This window comes from Cetorhinus maximus, chromosome 7 (assembly GCF_964194155.1).
Source record: "Cetorhinus maximus chromosome 7, sCetMax3.hap1.1, whole genome shotgun sequence".
In the NCBI taxonomy this organism is placed as follows: Eukaryota; Metazoa; Chordata; class Chondrichthyes; order Lamniformes; family Cetorhinidae; genus Cetorhinus; species Cetorhinus maximus.
In genome coordinates, this window is record NC_135885.1 from 50,079,681 (window position 1) to 50,104,725 (window position 25,045).

The following is a 25,045-nucleotide window of genomic DNA, read 5'->3' on the forward strand; positions in this document are numbered from 1 at the left end:
ACAGGAACTCGTTCTAAACCAAAACCTCACTTCTCCATCAATGAGAGGTAACACTGCAATGCAACAATGGGCACAATTTGCCATGCCAAAAGTTGCACCATACCTCAAATAAAGATTTAATGGTTTCTGGATCAACCACCAAGCAGCTCGCTTCCCAGTTAGCTTCAAGGGGAACTCTACACATGTTGACCTAAGATATGACCACTTTAATTTTTCTAGCTGGACCTTGCATCACCTGGTTAACTCAGACATGATATTGTAGCTTGGCTCATTAATTTAATAACTGCGTTTCGACCATTGTGTCAGGAGCATACTAAGTTAAATCTAGTTAGAAAATATTTATTTTCTGTTTTCCGTGCAAAGATTGAATGAAGTCAAAGTTAAAAACAAGCCTAGACATTTATATTTTAATATCTAGAAATCAAATGAATTGCCATGCAGGTTAGTAATGAAATACTTTTGACTGTCAATAGAAAATGGCGCGAGATCCAGGTTAACATTCCTCACATCTCAAGATTCTTGGCTTCATTGAGAGAGCAAGTGAAGACTTCACAAGGACAAGTTAAATGGCTACTCTAACAGGCTTCTCAATCATTTGTTACTTGCCAACACTAGCAATGCACAAAAACAGACTATTTGGTGCAGTCTACACCAGTGTTTTTCTTTGATAAGTTACTTCTCTGCTCACTTTTCAAATAGCCACCTGGCTCTTTTTAAAAAAAGAATTTATAGACTTTGCTTCGCAAGTAGCAGAGAAATCCACATTAGGTTTTATGTGAAGAATTTTTTCCAACATACCCATTAATTCATTTTGTAATTATCTTACATTTTTGCCCTCCCAATACCATTTCCAGTACTGGAAAGGAAGAATGAGTCACTATTTAATTTATCTATCACTAATCTTGAAGGGCGTCATCAGGTCTACTATAAAAAGACTCAACTTCTCAAGTCGCTCTTCATGACTAAAAACCCCCGCCCTGGTGATTCTGTGCCATACCATGTATTGTATGAACTTCTAAATAATTGAGTACTCAAGACTGTATAGATTACTGACATTGTAGCCAAATGCAGGAGTTGTACAATTTCAACAGTACTTTTGCAACCTAAGTCACTATTCCCAAAACTAAAGAACCTTTTGTGTCCCCTCTCTACTTAACCTACTACCTTTAATGACCAGCATTATATGCAAACTCAATATCTCTTCTCCTCTACATTATGTAGAATTTTACCATTTAAGGTATATTTTCTTCCATTATTCTTATATCCAAAACATATTACTTTTACATTTTCCTGCATTGAACTGCAAGGTGATCTGGCAGCAGGTTTTACATCTGCCTTCTAGTTTGTGTTCTGACTTTCATAACCTAATCAATCTGGTTGAATACATGCAAGCAGAGAAAAGCATGCAACATTCATAATTATACCTCAAACTATTTGCTTGCAACACTGAAATTAGATTTAGGAGAAAATATTCTTAAATATCTAATTAAAGGCATGTTTGAAAATAAAATATTCATGATTAGTGTAATTTTACTTAAGGAACCTACTTCTTGGAAAATCAATCTCCAAGTCCAGTGCAAGTTCGTACTGATTACCAGGCATATTGGATTGCTCTTCCAGATCATCTTTAATGGTCCCAAAAACATCCAAGAAACTTTCACCATTCTCATCATTGTCAATACCTAAGAACAGATTTTCACAATAGTTCATCATAGATGCTGCAGTTTATTAAGACAAAATTTTACATTTTTATTTACTTTTGAACCAATTTTCAGGTGACATAGTAGTCACACCATATTTCCTGAAATTTAATCAATTCTTTTTGTATAGATAAAATGCTGTTGGGAACCCAAATTCAAGTCAAAATTTTCCACAATAACAGCCAGTCAAATGGGCAAAATAAGGAAAATGTAGTGCAACAAGAAAAAGAATTGGGTCAGATTTGGATAACTTGTAATGACAATGCTTATTTTGTCAACTTCCTTGTTCGATGTACACTAAAAGCAAGTGAAAGGTTAGGTGGGAAACTTGTTCCCAGGTTTCTGATAATTGACTCTTGAACAAGATGCTAGGAAGCAACTTCTATTTAATCTTTAGAAAACAGGGACTAGAAATTAAGAATGCATTCAGCAACAGGCATGCAGGTACAGACCTTGGCTTCGAATGAGTGTCACCAGGCATTTTGCTGACTCGGAAAATTAGGCTGCTGTGACACCAGTAGTGGCTCTCAAGCAAGTCTTCAAAAGGGATTGAGAAGAGGGGTAACCAGGAGGGAGGTAGTGGCAATTATGGAGGGTGGGTCATGGCCAGGATCAAGAAGGTCTGCTCCTTCTGGCTCCACGTTCAAGCAAGTACACTTTAAATACATGCTTTGTTAGCTGTGGCCTGCAGCAGTGCCTTTAATGACAGTCTGTTGGCTACATGTGGACCTGGTTTTCCCTGAACTCAGTTGGTTTGATGCTAGATGTGTTGAGGGAAATCCAATTCCAATGCTGATTTGACGTGTTCCTGGCAATTTGATCACATAGCACTTGATCTTGTGACAGATGCTCAGTGTTTGCAAATGATATTGCATCTTTTTTTTTCATTATTCATTCATGGGATGTGGGTTTCACTGGCTGAGCCAGCATTTATTGCCCATCCCTAGTTGCCCATGAGAAGGTGGTGGTGAGCTCCCTGTAGCTTTAACTGCCCACTGCAGTCCATGTGGTGTGGGTATATCCACAGTGCTGTTAGGAAGTGAGTTCCAGGATTTTGATCCAGCGACAGTGAAGGAATGGCGATATATTTCCAAGTCAGGATGGTGAGTGACTTGGAGGGGAACTTCCAGGTGGTGGTGTTCCAATCTATCTGCTGCCCTTGTCCTTCTAGGTGGTAGTGGTCGTGGGTTTGGAAGGTGCTGTCGAAGAAGCCTTGGTGAATTCCTGCAGTGCATCTTGTAGATGGTACACACTGCTGCTACTGTGCATCAGTGGTTGAGGGAGTGAATGTTTGTGGATGTGGTGCCAATCAAGTGGGCTGCTTTGTCCTGGATAGTGTCAAGCTTCTTGAGTGTTGTGGGAGCTGCACTCATCCAGGAAAGTGGAGAGTATTCCATCACACTCCTGACTTGTGCCTTGTAGATGGTGGACAGGCTTTGGGCATCAGGAGGCGAGTTACTCGTCGCAGAATTCCTAACCTCTGACCCGCTGTTGTAGCCACATTATTTATTTGGCTAGTCTAGTTTAGTTTCTGGTCAATGGTAGCCCCCAAGAAGTTGACAGTGGGGGATTCAGCAATGGTTATGCCATTGAACGTCAAGGGGCGATGGTTGGATTCTCTCTTGTTTGAGATGGTTATTGCCTGACACTTGTGTGGTGCTAATGTTACTTGCCACTTGTCAGGTTAAGCCTGGATATTGTCCAGGCCTTGCTGCATTTGGACATAGACTGCTTCAGTATCTGAGGAGTCACGAATGGTGCTGAACATTGTGCAATCATCAGCAAACTCCCCCACTTCTGACCTTATGATGGAAGGAAGGTCCATTGATGAAGCAGCTGAAGATGGTTGGGCTAAGGACACTACCCTCAGGAACTCCTGCAGTGATGTCCTGGAGTAGAGATGACTTACCTGAGATGATCAACTATTCTAGTTGATTGTCTCAGTTTCACTAAACCCCAACAATTTATAAATCAAAAAACATACAGAAAGATTTAAATAAAAACTAGATCTGTGACATTTCTACTGTATTGACTGGTAGGAGAAACATCAAATAAATACCACTGATTCAATAAAAACATCGCTGATATAACTAACATCTAACTACAGTTTCTGTACAATTTTATGACTTTTTTACAATACACAAGTTACAAAAATAATAAAAATAAAACCAAACTTATTTCAGTCACTGAGTCCCACACCACACTGTTAAAGCACAGTCCTCAGGGAGAAGTAGAAAAGCTGCCTGACTCCCAGAACAAAACACATTACACAACAGCGCACACTACAGGCCAACATGAACTCTCCAAATAGTTGTGGTTGCTTTCTCTCTCCCCCACCCCAGTGGATTTTTGGGATTCCAGGCAATTTTTGTTGGCCCCAATGCTGTCAACTTCACAGCTGTGATGACTGTCACTTTAAGATCAGTTCAACTGAGTCGGTGGTCAAGTGATTTATTCAACCATTGTGTGGCTAGCGCAGGGAAATAAATTCTAGGGAGGGGTTCCCTAGGAAAGGATGGCTTTATGTAGAGCTGGCTGGATACAAGCAGCCACAGAAGCTCTCGTGTAAATAAAGTTCGTTTTGTTTGACTAAGAAGCCTTCCAGAGCATGTTTCTACAACAACCAGCATCAAAGCTTGCATTTTGAACAGCGGAAAGACCACAGGACACAGACAATGGTTTGACTGACTGCAAGTCATAACAGCCGGGCTACGGCATATGTACAACCTGTGTTTCAGGGCCCAGAGTACCGTTTGTCTCCCCATAGTACAGCAGGATACATTAAAAATGGCAGGAAAAGGTCTTTGTTCTGTATCCTCGCTTCTATTTCAGATTTGTATTTGGGTGAGAAGCACTACAAATAACAGGATTTCGTTAACTAAGTTTTTAAATTTACGCAACATGGAAACATAGAAATTTAAACAAAAAAGTACACAATGGGATTTAAATCACTTCAGTGGTTATCAGATATTTCTTTAAGCGTTCCCATTGTACCTGATTCTCTCAAATATTCTCTGTAATCAACCATAAAATCAGGGAACCTCTAAAGTCGCTCGTTTCCTTCAATACTCAACCTTTAATTTAGTTCACAGCCACTACAGAAAAACACACCTATAAGAATATTCTTTAAGTCTGTAGTATTATCATTTACAACTTGGTTCCTTTGGAAGACACATATTCAACCATAACAGTGATCTGTAGTGTAGTGTGTAACCACTTGTTCAGGTATTACAAAGTAACCAGCTGTGTTGGGATATCGCCAGATTTAAATCCAATATCAACGGCTGAGGCACTGCACAGAGTGACCCCAACATCCTTAGGCTGAGGCCTAACCAGTGAATTGTATAGGTTTATCATAACCTTCTTGCTTTTGTACTCCATGCCTCTATTTATAAAGCCATATTTCTTTTAAAAGAGCAGCCGTATCAACTGCTCCTGCCAGCTTCAAAAATTATTTCATGTGAGCCCCCAGGTCTCCCCGTTCCTGCACCTTTTTTAAAATTGAACTATTTATATTCCCTTTCTTTAAAGTTCCCTCAACATAGTTGTTTTCGTTTTTAGCTTTGACAACAATATTGAATTTAATGATCACGGGACCCCAAGTGCAAATTAATCTCCAGGACCAAGCCATGCTGCATCAATAAAGCCACTTCATCTCTTTTTGTAGGTCTATATTTGCAAATCATTGCATGTCCTCTTCTTTCAGCTCAGTTAGGGCCCTACGAGGAGACAGGCGACTACACCGCAGTGAGATGAAGACCAAGGTGAGTAACGAATTAAGTTTACATGGGAATTTGGTGCTTGGGGTAAAGAGGTCTGGTATACATAGGAATTATTCTAAGTTAATTAAGTAATTAAATTAAGTTAACTAAATAACATAAGTGACAATGGCAGGACAGGTGTTATGTTGCACTCTGGAACGTGGGTGCTTTTGGACACCAAGGCGATCCAGGACAATCACATCTGCAGAAATTGTAAGCGGCTACAGGAATTCCGGGTCGGGATTATTGATCTGGAAGCCGAACTGCAGACACTGCGCAACATAAGGGAGGGGAGAAGCACCTGGACACTTTATTCCGGAAGATGGTCAGGCCTCTTAGAATAAGGTCGTCTGATTTGGTCAGCAGTGAGGGACAGGAGGATGTGACCATGAGTGAGGCAGGTAATGAGAGCGTGCAGACAGTAGTGGAGGAGCCATAGACTTTGCAATTGTCAAACAGGTTTGAGGTGCTCACAATCTGTGTGGATGAAAGCGAGTTCTGCAAGGTGGATGAGGAGGCTGGCCATGGCACCATGGTACAGGAAACGGCTCAAGCAGGGGGAGCAAACAGAAATGTAGTGGTAGTAGAGGACGGTATAGTGATTGACACTGTTCTCTGCACCATAGGGTGAGAGTCCAGAAGGCTGTGTTGCCTGCCCAGTGCCAGAGTTCAGGGCATCTGCTCAGGGCTGGAGAGGAACTTGCAGTGGGAGGGGCAGGATCCAGCTGTCATGTAGGTACCATGTAGGTACCAATGACATAGGCAAGTCAAGGAAGGAGGCTCTGCATAGTCAGTATGAGTAGCTAGGTACCAAATTAAGAAGCAGAACCTCAAAGGTAATAATCTCTGGATTACCTGAGCCACGTGTAAATTGGCATATGGCAAATAATCTTAGAGAGATGAATACGTGGCTGAAAGACTGGTGTGGGCGAAATGGGTTCCAGTTTGTGGGGCACTGGCAGCAGTACTGGGGAAAGTGGGGACTGTACCGTTGTGATGGTCTATGCCTGAACCATGCTGGGACGAGTGTTCTAGTAAATCACATAACTAGGGAAGTAGGGAGGTCTTTCAACTAAACAAGAAGGCTGAGGAGTCAAGCTTGGGTAGATTTGGCAAATCAAGGGGTAGATTCAAGGCCGGAAACCATAATAGTAATAAGGGAAATAAGGGTCATAGAATAGCTGGAAGGGGCAGGAAGATAATACACCAATGGTCAAGATTAGATGTTACAAAGATAACAAAAAGAATAGGAAGCTAGGTAAAGGTGGAGGGGTAGTACTGCTAATCATGTTGCATTGGTGCAACAGTTAGGGATGACCTTGGTTCAGACATGACCTTGGTTCAGAAGATCAGAATGTAGATTCTGTTTGGGTGGAGAGGAGGAATAATGGGGAAAGAAGTCACTGGTGAGAGTGGTCTACAGACCCCCTAACCCCCTACAATTTAGGACAAAGTACAATAAAAAATATTGGAAGTTTGTGATAAAGGGGCGGCTATAATCATGGGTGATTTTAGTCTACATATAAACTGGAAAAATCAGATTGGCAGTCATAGTCTGGATGAGGAGTTCATAGAATGCTTTCAAGATAGTTTCTAGAGCAGCACGTTCTAGAACTAACCATAGAGCAGGTTATATTAGACTTGGTATTGTGTAATGTGACAGGATTAATTAATGACCTCAGAGTCACCCTTAGGTAGCAGTGACCACAATGTGATTGAATTTTACAGCCAGTTTGAAAGGGAGAAGAGTGGGTCTAAGGCTAGTATTTTAAACTTAAATAAGGGCAACTATGTGGACATGAAAGCTGAGAAAGCTGAAGTGAACTGGGATACGAGGCTAGGGGATAAATCATATAGAAAAGCAGTGGCTGACATTTAAGGGGATATTTCAAAACACTCAGAATAAGTATATCCCTAAGATAAAGAAAAATTCTAAAGGGAGGACCCACCATCCATGGTTAACTAACGAAGGAAAGCATCAAACTTAAGGAAAAAGCATTTAACTGTGCAAAGTCAAGTGGCGGGTCAGATGATTGGTCAGAATATAAAGAACGGCAGAGAATGACTAAAAGGTTAATCAGGAGTAAGAAATTAGACTATGAGAGGATGCTAGCTAGAAATGTAAAAACTGATAGCAAGAGTTTCTGCAGGTACTTAAAAAGGAAAAGAGTAAAGAGAGCGTTGGTCCTCTAGAGAGTGACAGTGGGGAGTTAATGTTAGATAATAAGAAAATGGCTGATAAAATGAACAAGTAATTTGCTTCTTTCTTCACCACAGAGGATACAAAAAAACATTACAGTAATAGCTGTAAATCGGAAGGTGGAAGGGAGAAAGAAACTTGGTGAAATTACAATCACTAGGGAAGCGGTACTGAGCAAGCTGAGCAGGCTGGCAAGTCTCTGGGTCCTGATGGACTTCACCCTAGGGTCTTAAAAGAGGCGGCTGAGGTAGTCGATGCGTTGGTGTTAATTTTCCAAAATTCCCTATATTCTAGAAAGGTTCCATCAGACTGGAAAGTAGCAAACATAACCCCTTTATTCAAGAAGGGAGGGAGGCACAAAACAGGGAACTTCAGGCCAGTTAGCTTGATGTCTGTCGTGGGGAAAGTGTTAGAATCGATGATTAAGGAGGTTATAGCTGGGCACTTAAAAAAACTCAAGGTAATCGGGAAGAGTAAGCATGGTTTTGTGAAAGGGAAATCATGTTTAACCAATTTATTGGAGTTCTTTGAAGGAGTAACATGCGCTGTGGATAATGGGGAGCCATAGATGTGCTGCTCTTGGATTTCCAGAAGGCACTTGATTAGGTGCCACATCAAAGGTTATTGTGGAAAATAAAAGCTCATGGTATGGGGGTTACATATTAGCATGGACAGAAGATTGGCTGACTGGCAGAAAACAGGTTATGCATAAATGGGTCTTTTTCTTTTTTGGCAGGATGTGACGAGTGGAGTCCTGCAGGGGCTGGGGCCTCAACTTTTTACAATTAATATTAATGACTTAGATGAGGGGAGTGAAGGCATGATAGCTAAATACACAGATGACACAAAGATAGGTAGGAAAGTATGTTGTGAAGAGGATATAAGGAGGTTGCAGACGGATATAGATAGGTTGATTGAGTGAGCAAAAATATGGCAGATGGAGCATAATGTGGGAAAATATGAAGTTGTTCACTTTGGTAGGAAGAATAAAAAGCAGAGTATCACTTAAATGGAGAACGGCTGCAGAATTTGAGCTGCAAAGGGATCTAGGTGTTCCAGTGCATGAGTCACAAAAAGTTAGTATGCAGATACAAATAATTAAGAATTAATGGGATGTTATCCCTTATTACAAGAGGAGTTGAATATAAAAGTAAGGATGTTATGCTTCAGTTATACAGAGCATTGGTGAGGCCACATCTCGAATATTGTGCGCGGTTTTGGACCCTTTATTTAAGGAAAGATGCAAATGCGTTGGAGACGATTCAGAGGGGGCTTACTTGATTGATACCTGGAATGAGCGGGTTGCCTTATGATGAAAGCTTGGACAGGCTGGGCTTCTTTCCATTGAAGTTTAGAAGAGTGAAAGGTGACTTGATTGAATTATATAAGATCCTGAACGGTATTGACAAGGTGGATGTGGAAAGGATTTTTCCTAGGTGAGTCCAGAACTAGGGGGCATTGTTTTAAAATTAGGGGTTGCCGTAGTAGGACAGAGATGAGGGGAATTTTTTTTCTCTCAGAGGGTTGTGTGACTTTGGAACTCTCTGCCTCAGAAGTTGGTGGAGACAGGGCCATTGAATATTTTTAAGGCAGAAGCAGTTGATTCCCTTGCCTAACAAGAATCTAAGTTTATCAGGGTAGAAGGGAACGTGGGTTTCAAAACACAAACAGATCAGCCATGATTTTAATAAATGGCGGAGAAGGCTCGAAGGGCCGAATGGCCTAGGTCTGCTCCTATTTCATATGTTTGCATGTTGGCCATCCTCCGCTGTTAGCATTTTACTAAGATGCTAAAAGTATCAATATTCAGGTAAGTCACACAACTAACTTCAATGCCTGATTCTTAATGGTTAAAATTGAGACCAAGTAGAAAGGACACGAGCGTAGTTTTATATACAGAGGTATTGAAATTAAAAGAAAAAAAAAACTGATGTTGGAAATTGTACAAGATAGTGGGTAGGCCACAGTTGGGAGTAGTACTTGCAGTTCTGGGGCTGTATTATATAGAAAGCATGTTAAAGTCAGTCAAAACAGAAAAAACAATAATAATAGAGAAAACAGAGCAGCCGAGGGGCTAAAGCGTCGAGGCTTCTGGGCCGAGCGGATAAAGCGGCGAGGCTTCGGGGCCGAGCGGATAAAGCAGCGAGGCTTCGAGGCCGAGTGGATAAAGCGGCGAGGCTTCGGGGCTAAAGTGGCGAGGCTTTGGGGCCGAGCGGATAATACGGCAAGGCTTGGGGAGTGAACGGCTAAAACAGCTAACCAGTCAGAGCTCAGAATGAAATATCAAGGTATGACATCACAGAGAAACAGATAGGTTGATTTGCTGCTGAGTATTTTCTATTTATGTAATCTAAACTAGGGAATTTCAATTGGGGTAAGAAGAAGATTAATTGAAATAATAATATAAGCATAAGCAAGGCTAGGCATACTAATAAAAATTTAATTAAGAAAATAATTAATTAGCTAATTATAACAGAATAGCGATGTCTGGTAGCTGATGTGCTACAACTGCAGTATGTTGGAGCTGGTGGTCATCAGTGTGATCCAAGGCAAACACATCTGCAGTAAGTGCCTGCAGCTTGAGGAACTTCACCTCAGAGTTACTGAGCTGGAGTCTGAATCATCAGACACTTTGATTTATCGAAGGGGGGGGGGGGAGTTACTGGGTGCTTTGTTCCAGAAGGCAGTCACAATCCTAAGGCTAGGGTCTTCTGATTTTGTCCATGGTCAGGGACAGATGGGTGTGACTATGAGTAAATAGGTATGGCGATCGAGAAGGTAGAAATCGAGAATCCTCAGCCTTTGCAATTACCCAACAGGTGAGGTTGCTGGAAAAACTTAGCAGGTCTGGTAGTATCTATGGAGAAAGAAACAGAGTTAACGTTTTGTGTTCAATATGACTCTTCTTCAAAGGTCATATTGGACTCGAAACATTAACTCGGTTTCTCCACTGATGCTGCCAGACCTACTGAGTTTTTCCAGCATTTTCTGTTTTTCTTCCAGATTTCTAGCATCTGCAGCTTTTGATTTAAGGTTCTTGCATCTTGTACGGATGAGATTGGGGAATGCAAGGTGGGTGAATGAACTCATGATGGCAACGTAGTACAGGAAGCCATTCAAGTGGGGGGAGTGAATAGGAATGTAGTGGTAGTAGAGGATAGTTTGGTCAAGGGAGTAGACACAGTTTTCTGTACCAGTCAGTAAGAGTCCCAAAGGCTGTGTTGCCTGCCCAGTGCCAGGGTTTAAAGTATCTGCTTAGGGTGGAACAGAAACTTGCAATAGGAGGGGGAGGATCCAGTTGTCATGGTCCACATAGGTATCAACAACCTATTACATAGTTAATAACATCTGGATTACTACCCGAGTCACGAGCAAAATGGTAGGATAAATATGATTAGGGATTTGAATGCATGGTTCAAAGATGGTGTTGGAGAAATGGATTTTGATTCATGGAGCACTGAGATCAGTACTGGGAAAAGCAAGAGCTGTACCGTTGGGATGCTCTTCACCTGAACCGTGTTGGGACCTGTGTTCTGGTGAGTCGTATAACAAGGGTGGTAGAGGGGGGCTTTAAACTAAATAGTGGGGGTGAGGGATCATGCGAGGGAGGATGTAGTAAACTAAGGGGAAAGGACAAGGCAAGAGAACAAGGTAGCAATAAGGGTAACGATAATCAGAGCATGGTAGGAAGGGACAGAGTGTACAAACTTAAGCGTGCACCAGCAGTTAAGGCCAGAGTTTACAAAAATAGTTAAAAGGCTCTATACCTAAATGCAAGTAGCATTTGTAACAAAATAGGTGAATTGTCAGCTCAAATGGAAAAAAATTTACATTGGAGAAGTGGCTGCAAGGTGACTAAGGCTGGGACCTGAATATTCAAGGGTACTTGACCTTTCACATAGGAAGCTAGGAAAAAGTGGTGAGGTGGTTCTGTTATTTAAGGATGACAATAGTACAATATGAGAAATGACCCTTAGTTCCAAAGATCAAGATATAGAATCAGTTTGGGTAGAGATAAGAAATAGCAAAGGTCACTTGTAAGAGTAGTTTGTAGGTCCCCTAACAGTAACTATGCTGTAGGAATGGGTATACAGGAAGAAATAATGGAGCATGTAAGAAAGGCATGGTAATTATCATGGGTGATTTTAACCTACATATAAATTGGACAAATCAGATTGGTAATGGTTGCCAGGAAGGTGAGTCCATATAGTGTTTTCGGAGCAATTTCTCGGAGTAGGACATTCTAGAGCCAACCAGAGAGGAGGCTATTCTAGGCCTGGCAATGTGCAGTGAGATAGGATTAGTTAATGACCTCATAATAAAGGAACCTCTATGCAGCAATAATCATAACATGAGTGAATTCAGTTTGAGGGAGAGAAGAGTAGGTCCAAGACTAATGTTTTAAAATTAAATAAACAAAGGTATGAAGACAAAGTTAGCTAAAGTGAACTGGGAAGTTAGGTTAAGGGATAATTCAGTAGAGATGCAATGCCAGAAATTTAGGGAAATATTTCCTAACACAGAGCAAAGATATATTCCAGTGAGAAAGAAAGACTCTAGAAGATGCACTATCCGTGGCTAATTAAGTAAGCTAAAGGTAGCATTATATCTACGAAGATTAGTGGTAGGTCAGAGGGTTGGACAGAATTTAAAAACCAGCAAAGAATGACTAAAAAAAAGGAGGGATAAATTAGAGTATGAGAGAAAGTCAGATAGTAAGAGTTTCTACAAGTATTTAAAAAGGAAAAGAGTAACTAAAGTTAGCATTGGTAGTTTAGAAAGTGAGACTGTGGAATTAATAATGGGACATAAGGAAATAGCAGAAGCATTTAATAGATATTTTGTGTGTCTTTGCTGTAGAAGACACAAATAACATCCTAGGAATACTTGTAAATCAAGAGGTGAAAGGGAGACACGAACTTAAAACAATTACAATCACCAGGGAAAGGGTACTGAGAAAATAATTAGAACTGGCAAGTCTCCAGAACCTGATGGCCTGTATCGAAGGGTCTTAAAGAAGTGGTTGCGGAGATAGCAGATGCGCTGGTTGTAATTTTCTGAAATTTCCTAGATTCTGGAAAAGTCTCATCAGCTTGGAAATTAGCAAAGTGGGCCTGGTGGTAATGCCTCTATTCAAGAAAGGAAGGAGACAGAAAGCAGTGAACTACAGGTCAGTTAGCCTAACATCTGTCATAGGCAAAATGCTACAATCTATTATTAAGGAGGCTATAGCAGGGCACTTGGAAAATCTCAAAGCAATCAGGCAGTCAGCACAGTTTTGTGAAAGGGAAATCACGGTTGACTAATTAATTGGAGTCCTTTGAGGATATCAGGCAATGTGTATAAAGGGAAACCTGCATGGATAAAGGGGTGTACTTGGATTTCCAAAAGGCATTTGATAAGGTGCCACATCAAAGGTTACAGGGTTGAGGTCACAGGCAGATCATATCAAATGGTGGAACTGACTCAAGGGGCTGAATGGCCTACTCCTGCTCCTAATTTGTATGAATTAGAGGCCAAAGTTTATGAAGAAAGAATGAAAATATTTGGGATTTTCACCTGAATGCTGAAAGTGGCTAAAGAAGAATCTACTAAAGGTTTTGAAATGGAAGCAATGAAAACTCAAATCACACCGATTGGCAAATTGAGAAGGGGACACAGACTTTAAATCATCTTTAGAAATTTGAAGGGGGAAGTTAGAAATTTTGCGCCTCCCCCTTGGCCTTCGGATGGTAATTAAAGTGAAATGGTTTACAAAGATAATGGAAGCGTAATTTACCTTGACCCCTTTTCCAACTCTTTTAATCTATACTGGAGTGAAATTTGTCTTGGATAGTTATGGAAATGAGCGGCAGCTAATCGGCAGTCCATTTTTACACTCTACCATTCAAGGTAAAAATGTGCTGTCAATTTGCTATTGCCTAAGTCAAACTTCACTCCCAATATACGTGAAGTAAGAGTTAGATAAATTTTTGAAAAAGAATTATAAATAGAAATAGGGAAATGGGCAACGGGTATTGTGAAGAAGATCAGTTGTAGATTTAGCACAAACATTGGTCAAATAGCCTCTTCCTATTCTGAATTTTTTAATGTATGATTTTGCAGCATCCTTATATTTGCACAAAATCTGTCTACTTTCTTGATACCCAGTGATTTATCCACTCGAGTTACAATAACGTTTTCAGACCAAATCTAATTTTTATCAATTTTTCAATATACTCTAGTACAAGTACATTCTCACTTCTACCCCTTCCTGCACTGGCTGTAGGCAGTCATTCTATGTCCTCCCTCTGCTTCTCTATTCCTGTGTCTGTGCAGTAGCACTGGAACCATCTCCCATTTTATTTCATTTACTATTGTTAAATTAAAATCTTTTATGTATCTGATTTCAGCTTCAATCCTTCTCGTCTCTCCAGAATTCTGTTTGCACATAATTTTCATTTTAGGGCCGTATCTTCCGAGCTCCCCAGAGTTGTACTGGGGGTGGGGGGGTGCCCCAAAGATGTGCTGGGAATCCTCCTCGGATGTTTCCAGGTAAAGTTTGCACAGCAATTGCCCTGAAGTGCAAACTTCCCCTGGGCAATTGCCCTGCACTGGAAGCTATCTGAAAATACGATTTAAATCGCAGACTTTGGTTGGTCCCGGCTGGGTTACACCAGTAGTTACCCACAAAAGGTTAGGAGGATTAAAAACACTTCTAACTTCTGGGTAACTATTCTATAGACCCAGACCAACCCGCACCCCCCTCCATACCCATGACAAGGACTCCACGCATTTCCTGACTACCACTTCCCATGGGACACACTCAACCACCCCATCCCCCTCCAACTACCGCACCCACAGGACTCCAACCACCCCCTCCCCCGACGGCCCAGGGGGTCTCCCCCACCCCCCCAATGGGACTTCTCTCCCCACTACCTTGGCAGGCCTGAGTCTCACCCCCACGCCCCCTAGAGGCACAACACCCTCTCCCCACCCCCGAGGCCTGACCAGAAGCCTGACATCCCCCCAACGCCACCTCAGGCCCAACCCCTCCCACCGCCACCCCTGAAGGCCCGACCCCGCACCCCCCCAAGGCCCAAACACCCCCCCACCAGGCCCCATCCTCCACAACCACCAACCACCAGGCCCCAATTTGACCCGAGGCCCGAACCCCCTGCAACCCTCAAGGCCCAACACCCTCCCCCAACCTCCGATTCCCCCCACACCCCCAATTCTCCCCCAACCTCTGATCCCCCCAATCCCCCTGAATCCTATCCACTTACCTTAGACACTAACCTTCTCCCTGGACAGTCAAAGACCTTTAAACTTCCCTGGTTTACGGCAGCTGGTACCATAAAATTGGGGCATGGCCTCCTTCAGTTCGACTTTCCCACATTTTGACGCTAGGCCCTGGGGATGCGCTGCACTGCCTGGATCTCGACCGGCCTGAGTCAAAAGCCCGGGCGAGATAAGATCAAAGAAAAATTAAGGTGAGAAATTGGGGGCGGAGTGGCAATCTGACGCTGAGTGCCACTCCGAGGAAGTTCAGGCCGTTCATTTCCGTCAATTTGGAATCATAGAACTTTACAGCAAAAGTGATCATTCTGCTCACTACATCTTACATTTTCCAAAAGAGCTACATATTTAGTCCCAAACGCTTTCACCATACCTGTCAAAATTTGTATTTTCAACTTACCCATCTTCCTTGTAAAACTAATTATGGATTCTGTTTCCATTACTACTTCTGGCACAGATTTCTCTAAATTTTGTTCTTTTGATTACTTTAAATTTATGTGCTGCATTTGGCAGTATGAGAGAAGCATGGGTACTCAGTGCTGAACTCGAAGAACAATGCACACAAGGGTCTACTGACTTCTATGATGCAGACTTTCCTAGTTTCAAGTCAAGACAAGGAATCTCCCAGCAACAATGATGTCATTGAGTAAGGTAAGCAGCCAACCTCACTGAAGTATTCTCACTGACAGCAGACCAAGTAGTAAATACCAATAAACCCATCACTTTTGATTTTTACATTTCATATAGCAAAATACATGATTGGAACATACAAATAGGATTAAAAATGTAAAAAAATGTGTATTTCTTATCATAAAGTAACAGTTAGACATTCAACAAATAGAAAATTACCTTTTCAGAGCCAGTGAGGTTGTCTAGCAATAATTATTAACTTAGCCGTTAAAATCCAACTTACACATCATTTAACAAAGTGCAGCTTTTTCAAGGGTTTTTACAGTGAGGTTAAGAGCCTAAGTTCTCAGCAGTTCAATGATTCCTAATTGATTGCATTCGGTGGGGGGGGGGGGGGGGAGGATTTCAACAGCACACCCTCTGAAGAAACATTGTATCACTGACAACACCTTCTGGACGTCTGCATTTCACTGTGCATGTGTGGATTCCAAAAGTTGCTGCGAAATTCAAAATAATAATGGTAAATACTGACAGTTTTGCAACCATTACTACTTTAAAAACAGGGCTTTTACCTTTTGAGTTACTGACTCAACAATACCTCACACTACTTTCAGTCTGTTCTGTTCTGATCAGACATGATCCTATTGAATGGTGGAGCAGGCTTGAAGACCAAATGGCCCACTCTTGTTCCTATGTTCTAAAGACAACCCAGTTTATAATATTCTCTCAAACAGAAGGTTTCAAACATAACTGTTGCTCCTGTTTGATTTCTTCCCAGCAATGTCTATACAAGTAACACTCATGGAAGTAATATTTGTGCCACACAAATATCGGGAAATGACCACTGACCGCAAAAGTTTAACCACTTCTCTTTGACATTCAATTCCATTACCACTGTCAAATCCCGAACCAACACCACCCTGGGGATGGGGTGGGGTGGTCACCATTGAACAGAAACTTATCTGGAGCAGGCACATAAATATTGGGGCTACAAGAATTGGTCAGAGGCTGAGTATTCCAGTGAGTGACTCACCTCCTGAAACCCCAAAGCCTTTCCATCATCTACAATGCACAAGTGAGGAGTGTGATGGAATACCCTCCATCTGCCTGGGTGAATGCAGCTCCAACAACATTCAAGAAGCTTGATACCATCTAGGACAAATCAGCCTGCTTGATTAGCACTCTATCCACCACCTTAAACATTTAATTATTCCATCATCAGGACATTGTGGCTGCAATCTACAATATGCACTGCAGCTGCTCACCGAGGCTCCTTTGACAGTGCTTTCCAAACCCTCGATCACTGCCCCCTGGAAAATCAAGGGCTGTAGGTACATGGGAATACTACTATTTGCAAGTTCACCTCCATGTTACACACCATCCTAACCTCAGGAATGAGAGCGGCTGAAGACAAAAAGCTCTAAAAATTAGTGGCCAAAGAGGTCTGAAATTTTTTTGTGACAAGGAATCATGTAATTACAGCACTTTTTATGATCTGTAGTAAATGCAAATTTTTCTAGATCATTTCCAATGGGCGGAATTATTAGACTTCAAGTGTGTAGAAACATTAGTCTTTCCTGTGTTTGTCTTCTATTACCGTCAAGATTCTGGAAAAATGCATTTTAATCAAATCACCAAAGTGATCTCAGCATTTAATGTAGTTAGTACAACAAGGTGATGTAAATACATGAATAAATACCAGAACATGACCTATTTCTATCTGTTTATCTTGTGCATGAATGATGGTTGAAGCAATTTCAACTTAAATTTTCGTAATTGAAGAAGAAATAAGGTGCAGGTTTAGTGCTTTCCTTGGGCTCCGAAGGTTTAACTTGATTTTTGTTTATTTTAAATTTTGGTGTTGTCAAACGAGATTGGTAAGATACTTCAGAGTGACGTGACATTGGCAAAATGGGCACCAGCAATAGGGGCATTTTTGGATCCAACTTCCCAATTGTGTCCATGGAGGGAACTCCAGGCCTTGATATAACATGCTGAATTTGATTTCCTTCATCACCCAATTTAAACAGTTGAACATACTGCAGTTCCAAAGGCAGATGTTGAAATCACAAGCTTAAGTAAGGCTTTATATCACTTGTAATCTATTATAAACATGTCAATTTTCATATGTAAACTGACAACACCCAGCTCCTTCGCCATCACCTCCCTCAACCCCTCCACTTCCTCTGCTTGTTTGACATCTAGTACTGGATGAGCAGAAATTTCCTCCAAATAAATACTGGGAAGACTGAAGCCATTGTCTTCAGTCCCCATGACAAACTTCTTTCCCTAGCTACTGATTTCATCCTTCTCTGGGGCAGAACCAGACTGTCTGATCCTAAGTTGAGCTTTCAACTACATATCTGCACCATCACAAAGATTGCCTATTTCCACCTCTGTAACATTGCCCATTTCTACCTCTGTCTCACCTCATCTGCTATTGCAACCCACATCCACACCTTTGTTACCTCTAGATTTGACTATTCTAATGCACTTCTGACAGGCGGAGGTCATCCAAAACTCTGCTGCATGCATCCTTAATCATACCAAATCCTGTTCACCTATCACTCCTATGCTCACTAATCTATAATGGTTCCCAGTTATGCAATGCCTCCACATGACAAGCGAATCTCCTGGTAGGAGTAGCTACAAACAGGACAGGACAGGCACCTTAGGATATTTTATTACATTAAAGTCCCATTATAAATACAAATTGCTATTATGTACATAAGAACTTTGAGTCACTGTAACTAATTTCTCCAAACATATGGTGGCAGCCACAATGTCCAAACTAATTTAAGCTACATTTCTAAAATAAATACTTTTGTTTTGCAAAGTTTGCTGAAAAAAATACAAATTGAATGCTCTATGTCTTCTGTCAACGCAATTGTTTGTTAATTTTCAATGATGCAGCCACGTTCAACTTTTCTTACTGATCAATAAAGCTAAGCAGTTTTACAGGATACAGAGATTAGAGCATAAGCAGAGGAAAGGCCTACTACTTGGTGATTTATAAACAAAAAAATGAGTTTGGCACACAAAGGTTCAGCAAAACTGTCCCCCACCCCTAAACTCTCTCTTACTGGTCCAAAGATGAGGCCTTCAGGGACAACAGTCTGAAAGGGGGGCTCTCGTCAGTTGTTACCTACAGGGGGTCTGGGGTTATTGGGGAGAGAAAAAAAACTTTGCCCAGGGTAGGCTTGACTTGGAAGTTGACAATGGATAATCATTAAGACTGTGAACTATGCTCACTCAAGCTTGGGCACGCTGACCCCGGCTGACATCATATAGTTGAGAAGAATCCAAAGGTTGAATGTAGGAATTTCCTGATCGGCATAATTTGCTCAGAGAAATTCTGGGCCTTTGGGGTTTTAATTGGGCACTGCTTTAAGATTTTTGAATCAACTTGTTAATTCTAACTGAAATGCACAGGCTTTGGAAGAGGATGACTCTTCCAAATAAAATTTTATTGAAGACACTCAAAGAAGCAGAAAAAACAATTTTATTGATAAGCTATGATGTGACACATAATTTAAAAATATTTTAATGCATTGGTTATCTTTAAAAAGGTGCCATTGGCAGGGGGAAAGGGGAAATAAAAGCTGCACTGTCACAAACTGAGCTGTATAGACGTTGGTTACCAAACCCGCAAAGCCTCTCCCTTTCCGACAGAACCCCCAAAACCTCCTCCTTTCCGACAGAACCCCCGAAGCCTTCTTTCCGACAGAACCCCCGAAGCCTCCTCCTTTCCGACAGAACCCCCGAAGCCTCCTCCTTTCCCACAGAACCCCCGAAGCCTCCTCCTTTCCCACAGAACCCCCGAAGCCTCCTTTCCCACAGAACCCCCGAAGCCTCCTCCTTTCCCACAGAACCCCCGAAGCCTCCTCCTTTCCCACAGAACCCCCGAAGCCTCCTCCTTTCCCACAGAACCCCCGAAGCCTCCTCCTTTCCCACAGAACCCCCGAAACCTCCTCCTTTCCCACAGAACCCCCGAAGCCTCCTCCTTTCCCACAGAACCCCCGAAGCCTCCTCCTTTCCCACAGAACCCCCGAAGCCTCCTTTCCGACAGAACCCCCAAAGCCTCCTCCTTTCCCACAGAACCCCCAAAGCCTCCTCCTTTCCCACAGAACCCCCGAAGCCTCCTCCTTTCCCACAGAACCCCCGGAGCCTCCTCCTTTCCCACAGAACCCCCGAAGCCTCCTCCTTTCCCACAGAACCCCGAAGCCTCCTCCTTTCCCACAGAACCCCCGAAGCCTCCTCCTTTCCCACAGAACCCCCGAAACCTCCTCCTTTCCCACAGAACCCCAGAAGCCTCCTCCTTTCTGACAGGATCCCCGAAGCCTCCTCCTTTCCGACAGAATATCCGAGGCCTCTCCCTTTCCGAGAGAACCCTGGAAGCCTCCTCCTTTCCCACAGAACCCCTGAAGCCTCCTCCTTTCCGAAAGAATTCCTGAAGCCTCCTCTTTTCCGGCAGAATCCCCGAAGCCTCTCCCTTTCCGACTGAACCTCCGAAGCCTCCTCCTTTCCCACAGAACCCCTGAAGCCTCCTCCTTTCCGACAGAATCCCCGAAGCCTCTGCCTCACTGATTTCCTCCAAGTCGGCAGCCATACTCAGGAATGTCCCACCTGCCCAACCTTCTTGTGCTCCAGGCCATATGCAATCTCATAACGGTCCCCGCGCTTTATGATGTTCACATGCCGCGTTCGATTCCTCCCACCTCAACCAGCAGCCTGTACACCATATCTGACAAAGCCACAGTCAACACAATGTACAGGCAGCCAGGGCATGCAGATTGTGTACACACACATCCCCACTTCCACAGAAATAGCAAGTCAGTCCCCTTTCTATTGTTGGGCTTGGTAGCTCAGAGTTGCTTTTAAAATGTTTAAAGTGCAATATATTTCAGAAGTTGGGAAAAATTTTGAAGGATAGAATTCCATGACCCCATAGTCAGAATTCTGTCAATTGGCGGAAATTTCTCATCCCTGCTGGCCTGGAAATAGGTTGTGTTCCTTCATCATCACTGAGTCAAAATCCTGGAACTTCCTATCTAACAGCACTATGGGTGTACCTAAACCACAAAGGCTGCAGGGGTTCAACAAGGCAGCTCACTACCATCTTCCCAAGGGTGTTAGGGTTGGACAATGCAGTCATCCAAGGACATCCGCATCCCCATGAATGAATAAATAAAAAGGTCTTAGCCCTCATTTTCCTTTTCCGTTTTGCTGCTTCAATCTTTGCTACACTATCATCTTAATTTTTAAATCTTTTCAATTTCCTCTTTTCAATTTTATAACTTTTTAAAAGCATATGAAACAGTGAAAGATATTTTAAAATCATGAATGACTTGTGTTTTCAACAAGCACATTTTTTCTGGGCGAGCACAGGAAGAAAATTGTGGCAGTAACAAATAACAAAATAAGTTCTTTTAATCTTCTGACTTCACAGTTAGTGCTGGATGACGTAATACATTCATCCATTTAGACTTCATTGGTATTCCATTGGTATTCCTGGGGCATTCTAGTAGTAGTGCGTACAACTGCAAACCCAGTAATGCATTCAATTTAAACTACCGTTTTAATTTTATTTCTACTATCCAGAACCATCTATGGAAACAGTAATCATACACTGCATCCTTTCCCCTTTCCTTCCCTCTTTCAAGCAAGTATTAAATCTTACCACAGAATTCCATAGATACAGGATTCCTTTCCGCTTCAGCTATCATCTCTGCCATAGCAAGTATGTCAGCTTCAATCGGATTTGAAGGAACTTTCCTCTTTAGATCCTCTATTGTTTCAACAATCTTCTCAGCATTCCCTAGGGTAGTAGGCAGAAACACTGGAACAGGTACCTGCTCCAGACATATTTCATTAATTGTTGCACATCTTGTGACAAATAAGCTATCAATATGAAAAGAGAAAACAGTGGCTAAAATTTAGGGAATTAAGGGAAAAGAGAAAAGTAAAACAACGGTTCTATTTATCCATTTCATTTACTCGAACTGTGTTTCTAATTTTTAAAAAAAACTACCCATAGGGCTTATCTTCCGACATATTAAGTACATGTTTGAAGACTAAACTTACCGGTATAGGCATAGAGACAGGTACTGGATAGTTGTTACAATACATGTGCATAGGAATTGGTATATAGACTGGCACAGGGATAGGCACAGGAACCAACTGAGGCTTCCAATCCTCCTCTGAAATAAGCAAATATGAAATATATACAAATCTTCATGTTAGAGATATAGTTAAAAAATAAACTTTAGAAAGAGAAATGTGTATAAGAAAATGAGTGACAAAGACTGGGAAGAGAGAGAGGCAGGACAGCAATAGTGTGTGCCATCAACTAATTTTCAGTGAATAAAAAGGTTAAATCTTGACTTGTCTTTGCTGCTCATAATTGTTTTAAACTGTCTATGTTTTGACATCAAGACCTTGGCCTCTGCTAAAAGTCTAGTTTTGGGGCTGAAGATTTATCTCAACCTGGGACCATGCAAACTGAATCTGCATTGCACAATCTGAGCACGGGTAATATGCCTAATCTTCCAGAATGCATCAGGGTTCTCCAGTCAGCTGTACCAATGGAATATTTTTCTTCAGCATCTTCAACATCCTGCTCAGTAACTTTTTTCCAAATCTTGTTTTTCAAATTGTCAAATTTCAAAAGATTAAATGATGCAAGATTCTTTATTTTCCAAGCAGATACCTTAATTAATGTAGTAATTATACAAATATTGTAGCTTTTATGTTGCGTTCTATGCACTTCAGAATATGTATTAAGATGAGCGATACACACACACACACAGAGGCACATAAAGCAAGAATGGCAGACATCATAATTAGATCTCTTTTAAGAAAGGCACATGTTGAAATTTGAAAACTAACAGGTCTTGAGGGAAGCGAATGGGAAGGGAGGATAGAAGTAGGAGGTGAGAAGGGAAACTGGTTGATAGTGGGGGGAAGCTTCTGGTATCTTGCCACCTGCCCTTGGGAGAGACTGGACGTAGGAAGGAGTCAATACAATTGTAATGCTGAGTTGATAGTTCAATGGGGAGAGGGCTTGGATGGAGAATTAAAAGAAAGAAGTTATAGTAGGGGACAGCATAGTTACGGGGGATAGATACTGTTCTCTGCAAGCGAGAGAAAGAACCTCAAAAGCTTTGTTCTTAACTGGTGCCAGGATTAGGACATTTTCTCAGGGGTGCAAAGGAACTTTGAGTAGAGGGAGAAGGGTCCAGTTGTAGTGGTCCATGTGGGTACCAATGACCTAGGAAGGACTGAAAAAGAAGTTCCGCTAAGGGAGTATGACCAGATGAAGGCTAAATTAAGTAAAACCACAAGGCAATAATCTCTGAATTGCCGTGTGCAAATTGGCATAGGGTAAATAAGATCAGAGATTGAATGCGTGGCTCAAAGACTAGTGTGAGAGAAATTGGTTGCAATTCATGCTGGACTGGCAGCAGTACAGGGGAAAGAAGAGGCTTTTAAAAACATTCTTTCATGGGATGTGGACATCACTGGCCAGGCCAGCATTTATTGCCCATCTCTAATTGCCCTGGAGAAAGTGTTGGTGAGCCACCACCTTGAGCCACTGCAGTCTATATGGTGTAAGTACATCCATAGTGCTGTACTAAGGGAGTTCCGGGATTTTGACCTAGCGCTAATGAAGCAAATGGCGACATAGTTCCAAGTCAGGATGGCATGTGGCTTGGAGGGGAACTTGTAGGTGGTGGTGTTGCTGTACATCTGCTGCCCTTGTCCTTCTAGGTGGTCGAGGTCACAGTTTTGGAAGGTGCTGTCGAAAGAGCTTAGTTGGTGCAGTACATCTTGTAGATGGTACACACTGCTGCCACTGTGCGTCAGTGGTAGAGGGTGTTACTCACAATAAGTGCTTGTGGTGGAAGAATGAATCCAAAGCTGGTTTATTCTCAACACAGCTCCTCAGTACTAGAGTCTTCCTAGTAGCTTCCACCCAGAATGTTCCAGCTGTATCTATTTATATTTAGATGGGAGAACCGATGCCCATCATCTGTTTTAACTAGCAATTGTCTTTATCAAGGTAATTGCTACACAATGTGATTATTGATACATTGATGGATTCCCCCTCTTTTTATAAATTAAAGCTCTGAAAAATTAAAGAACATTCATTTCGAAACAAACAGAAGGAAATAAAGCCACGTATTTTCACATTTATGGATCCCACATTTCCTTTACCAAATATATATAAACATTCATAAAGCAAAAAAGGTTTATTTCATTTCATAATTATAACATAAGATGCCCCTCTTCTAATACATGTAGTAATTTCTTAGAGCAGGCATTTATTTTTATAAAACTGTCTGATTTGTGTCAACCCATCGTATCTTAGAGATCGCTCTTTTCTGTAACATTTCTTTCATACTAGCTAGGTCTATTAGCCTTTCTTCAGCGACACTTTTTGGCAAATGAACATTGTCCCAAAGAGATCGGTTCTCAACATAACATTCTACGGGCAAACTTTTCTCACATTGCCCCTTATATAATATTTCTGCCAGTATATTGGATAAGTAAACCCTCTATCGCTTCTACTAAGGCCAGTGTTTCAGTTGCTAAGGTACTTTCCACTACCCTTTTTATTTTCTTGGTCTCCCAAGCCAGTGGGCAACATTTATCATTCTTTCCTACTAAGAATATTATAAACCTTGCTGAGCTAGATTACTCATCTGAAAGATTAGCATGTGAAGCATCACTAAAAATGACCAACCTCATATCTTCTGGTCCACCCAAAGCTGGAAACATGAGTGTGCATATTTCTGAATTTAATTTCTTTCATATTTAATTTGCTCTCAGAACTTCCTCAACTGTAGCATGTTTCATCATAGTACTCAGCTCCAACACAGCATAACTAGCGTCAGGTCTAGTCTGAGTGCACAACCAGTTCAACTGCCCAATTAAGCTTTTTGATTGTTTTGTTTCTTCCTTGAAAGCAGAATCCTCTAACCCGACTTATTGGGATATGATTAACATTTTTTAGATAAAATTGTTGATTCAATGTCACTCCTGACTTGCTCTGCTTAATGTATTTAAAGGCCCCTGAAGCCTGACCTCCGACCTTGAATTCCTTCTTTATCTTCTCGATTACCCATTGCTCAAATTCTACAGAGCCTCCCCACAGGAAATCATCAACATGCATGATAAAGATTCCAGCTAGTTTCTCCTTATGATACCAGTAGAACATCACAGGGTCTGTCTTTAACTGAATGCAACCCATTTTCAAGAGGACAGACCTCATAGAAAAATACCATGCTCTTGACACATCATTCAATCCATAAACATACTTGTTCAATTTCTACAGCTTTCCTTCTACATCAATGGCTTCTTTGGATGGTTTCAAAAACACTTCCCTTTAAAACTTCTTCCCCTGTAAAAATGTAGCCTTTATGTCAATCGATTTGTACTCCCAGGAATATGATGCCAAAATAGGTATAAAAAAA

General features: G+C 41.7%; 1 protein-coding gene across 5 annotated transcripts in view; it reads right to left on the minus strand.

Moving 5' to 3' along the window:
• zmym2 (zinc finger, MYM-type 2) overlaps positions 1 to 25,045 on the minus strand; it is a 160,372-nt gene that overhangs the window by 25,135 nt on the left and 110,192 nt on the right. For all 5 annotated transcript variants that reach the window (XR_013577108.1, XR_013577107.1, XM_078545484.1 and 2 more), the window contains 3 exons: positions 21,654 to 21,769; positions 21,250 to 21,421; positions 1,548 to 1,682 (listed from right to left, as the gene is read on the minus strand). Coding sequence is in view for 3 of the 5 variants with exons in the window: in XM_078545484.1 (XP_078401610.1) it covers positions 1,548 to 1,682; positions 21,250 to 21,421; positions 21,654 to 21,769 (423 nt within the window). In the remaining 2 variants the exon portion in view is untranslated. The remainder of the gene's footprint in view (positions 1 to 1,547; positions 1,683 to 21,249; positions 21,422 to 21,653; positions 21,770 to 25,045) is intronic.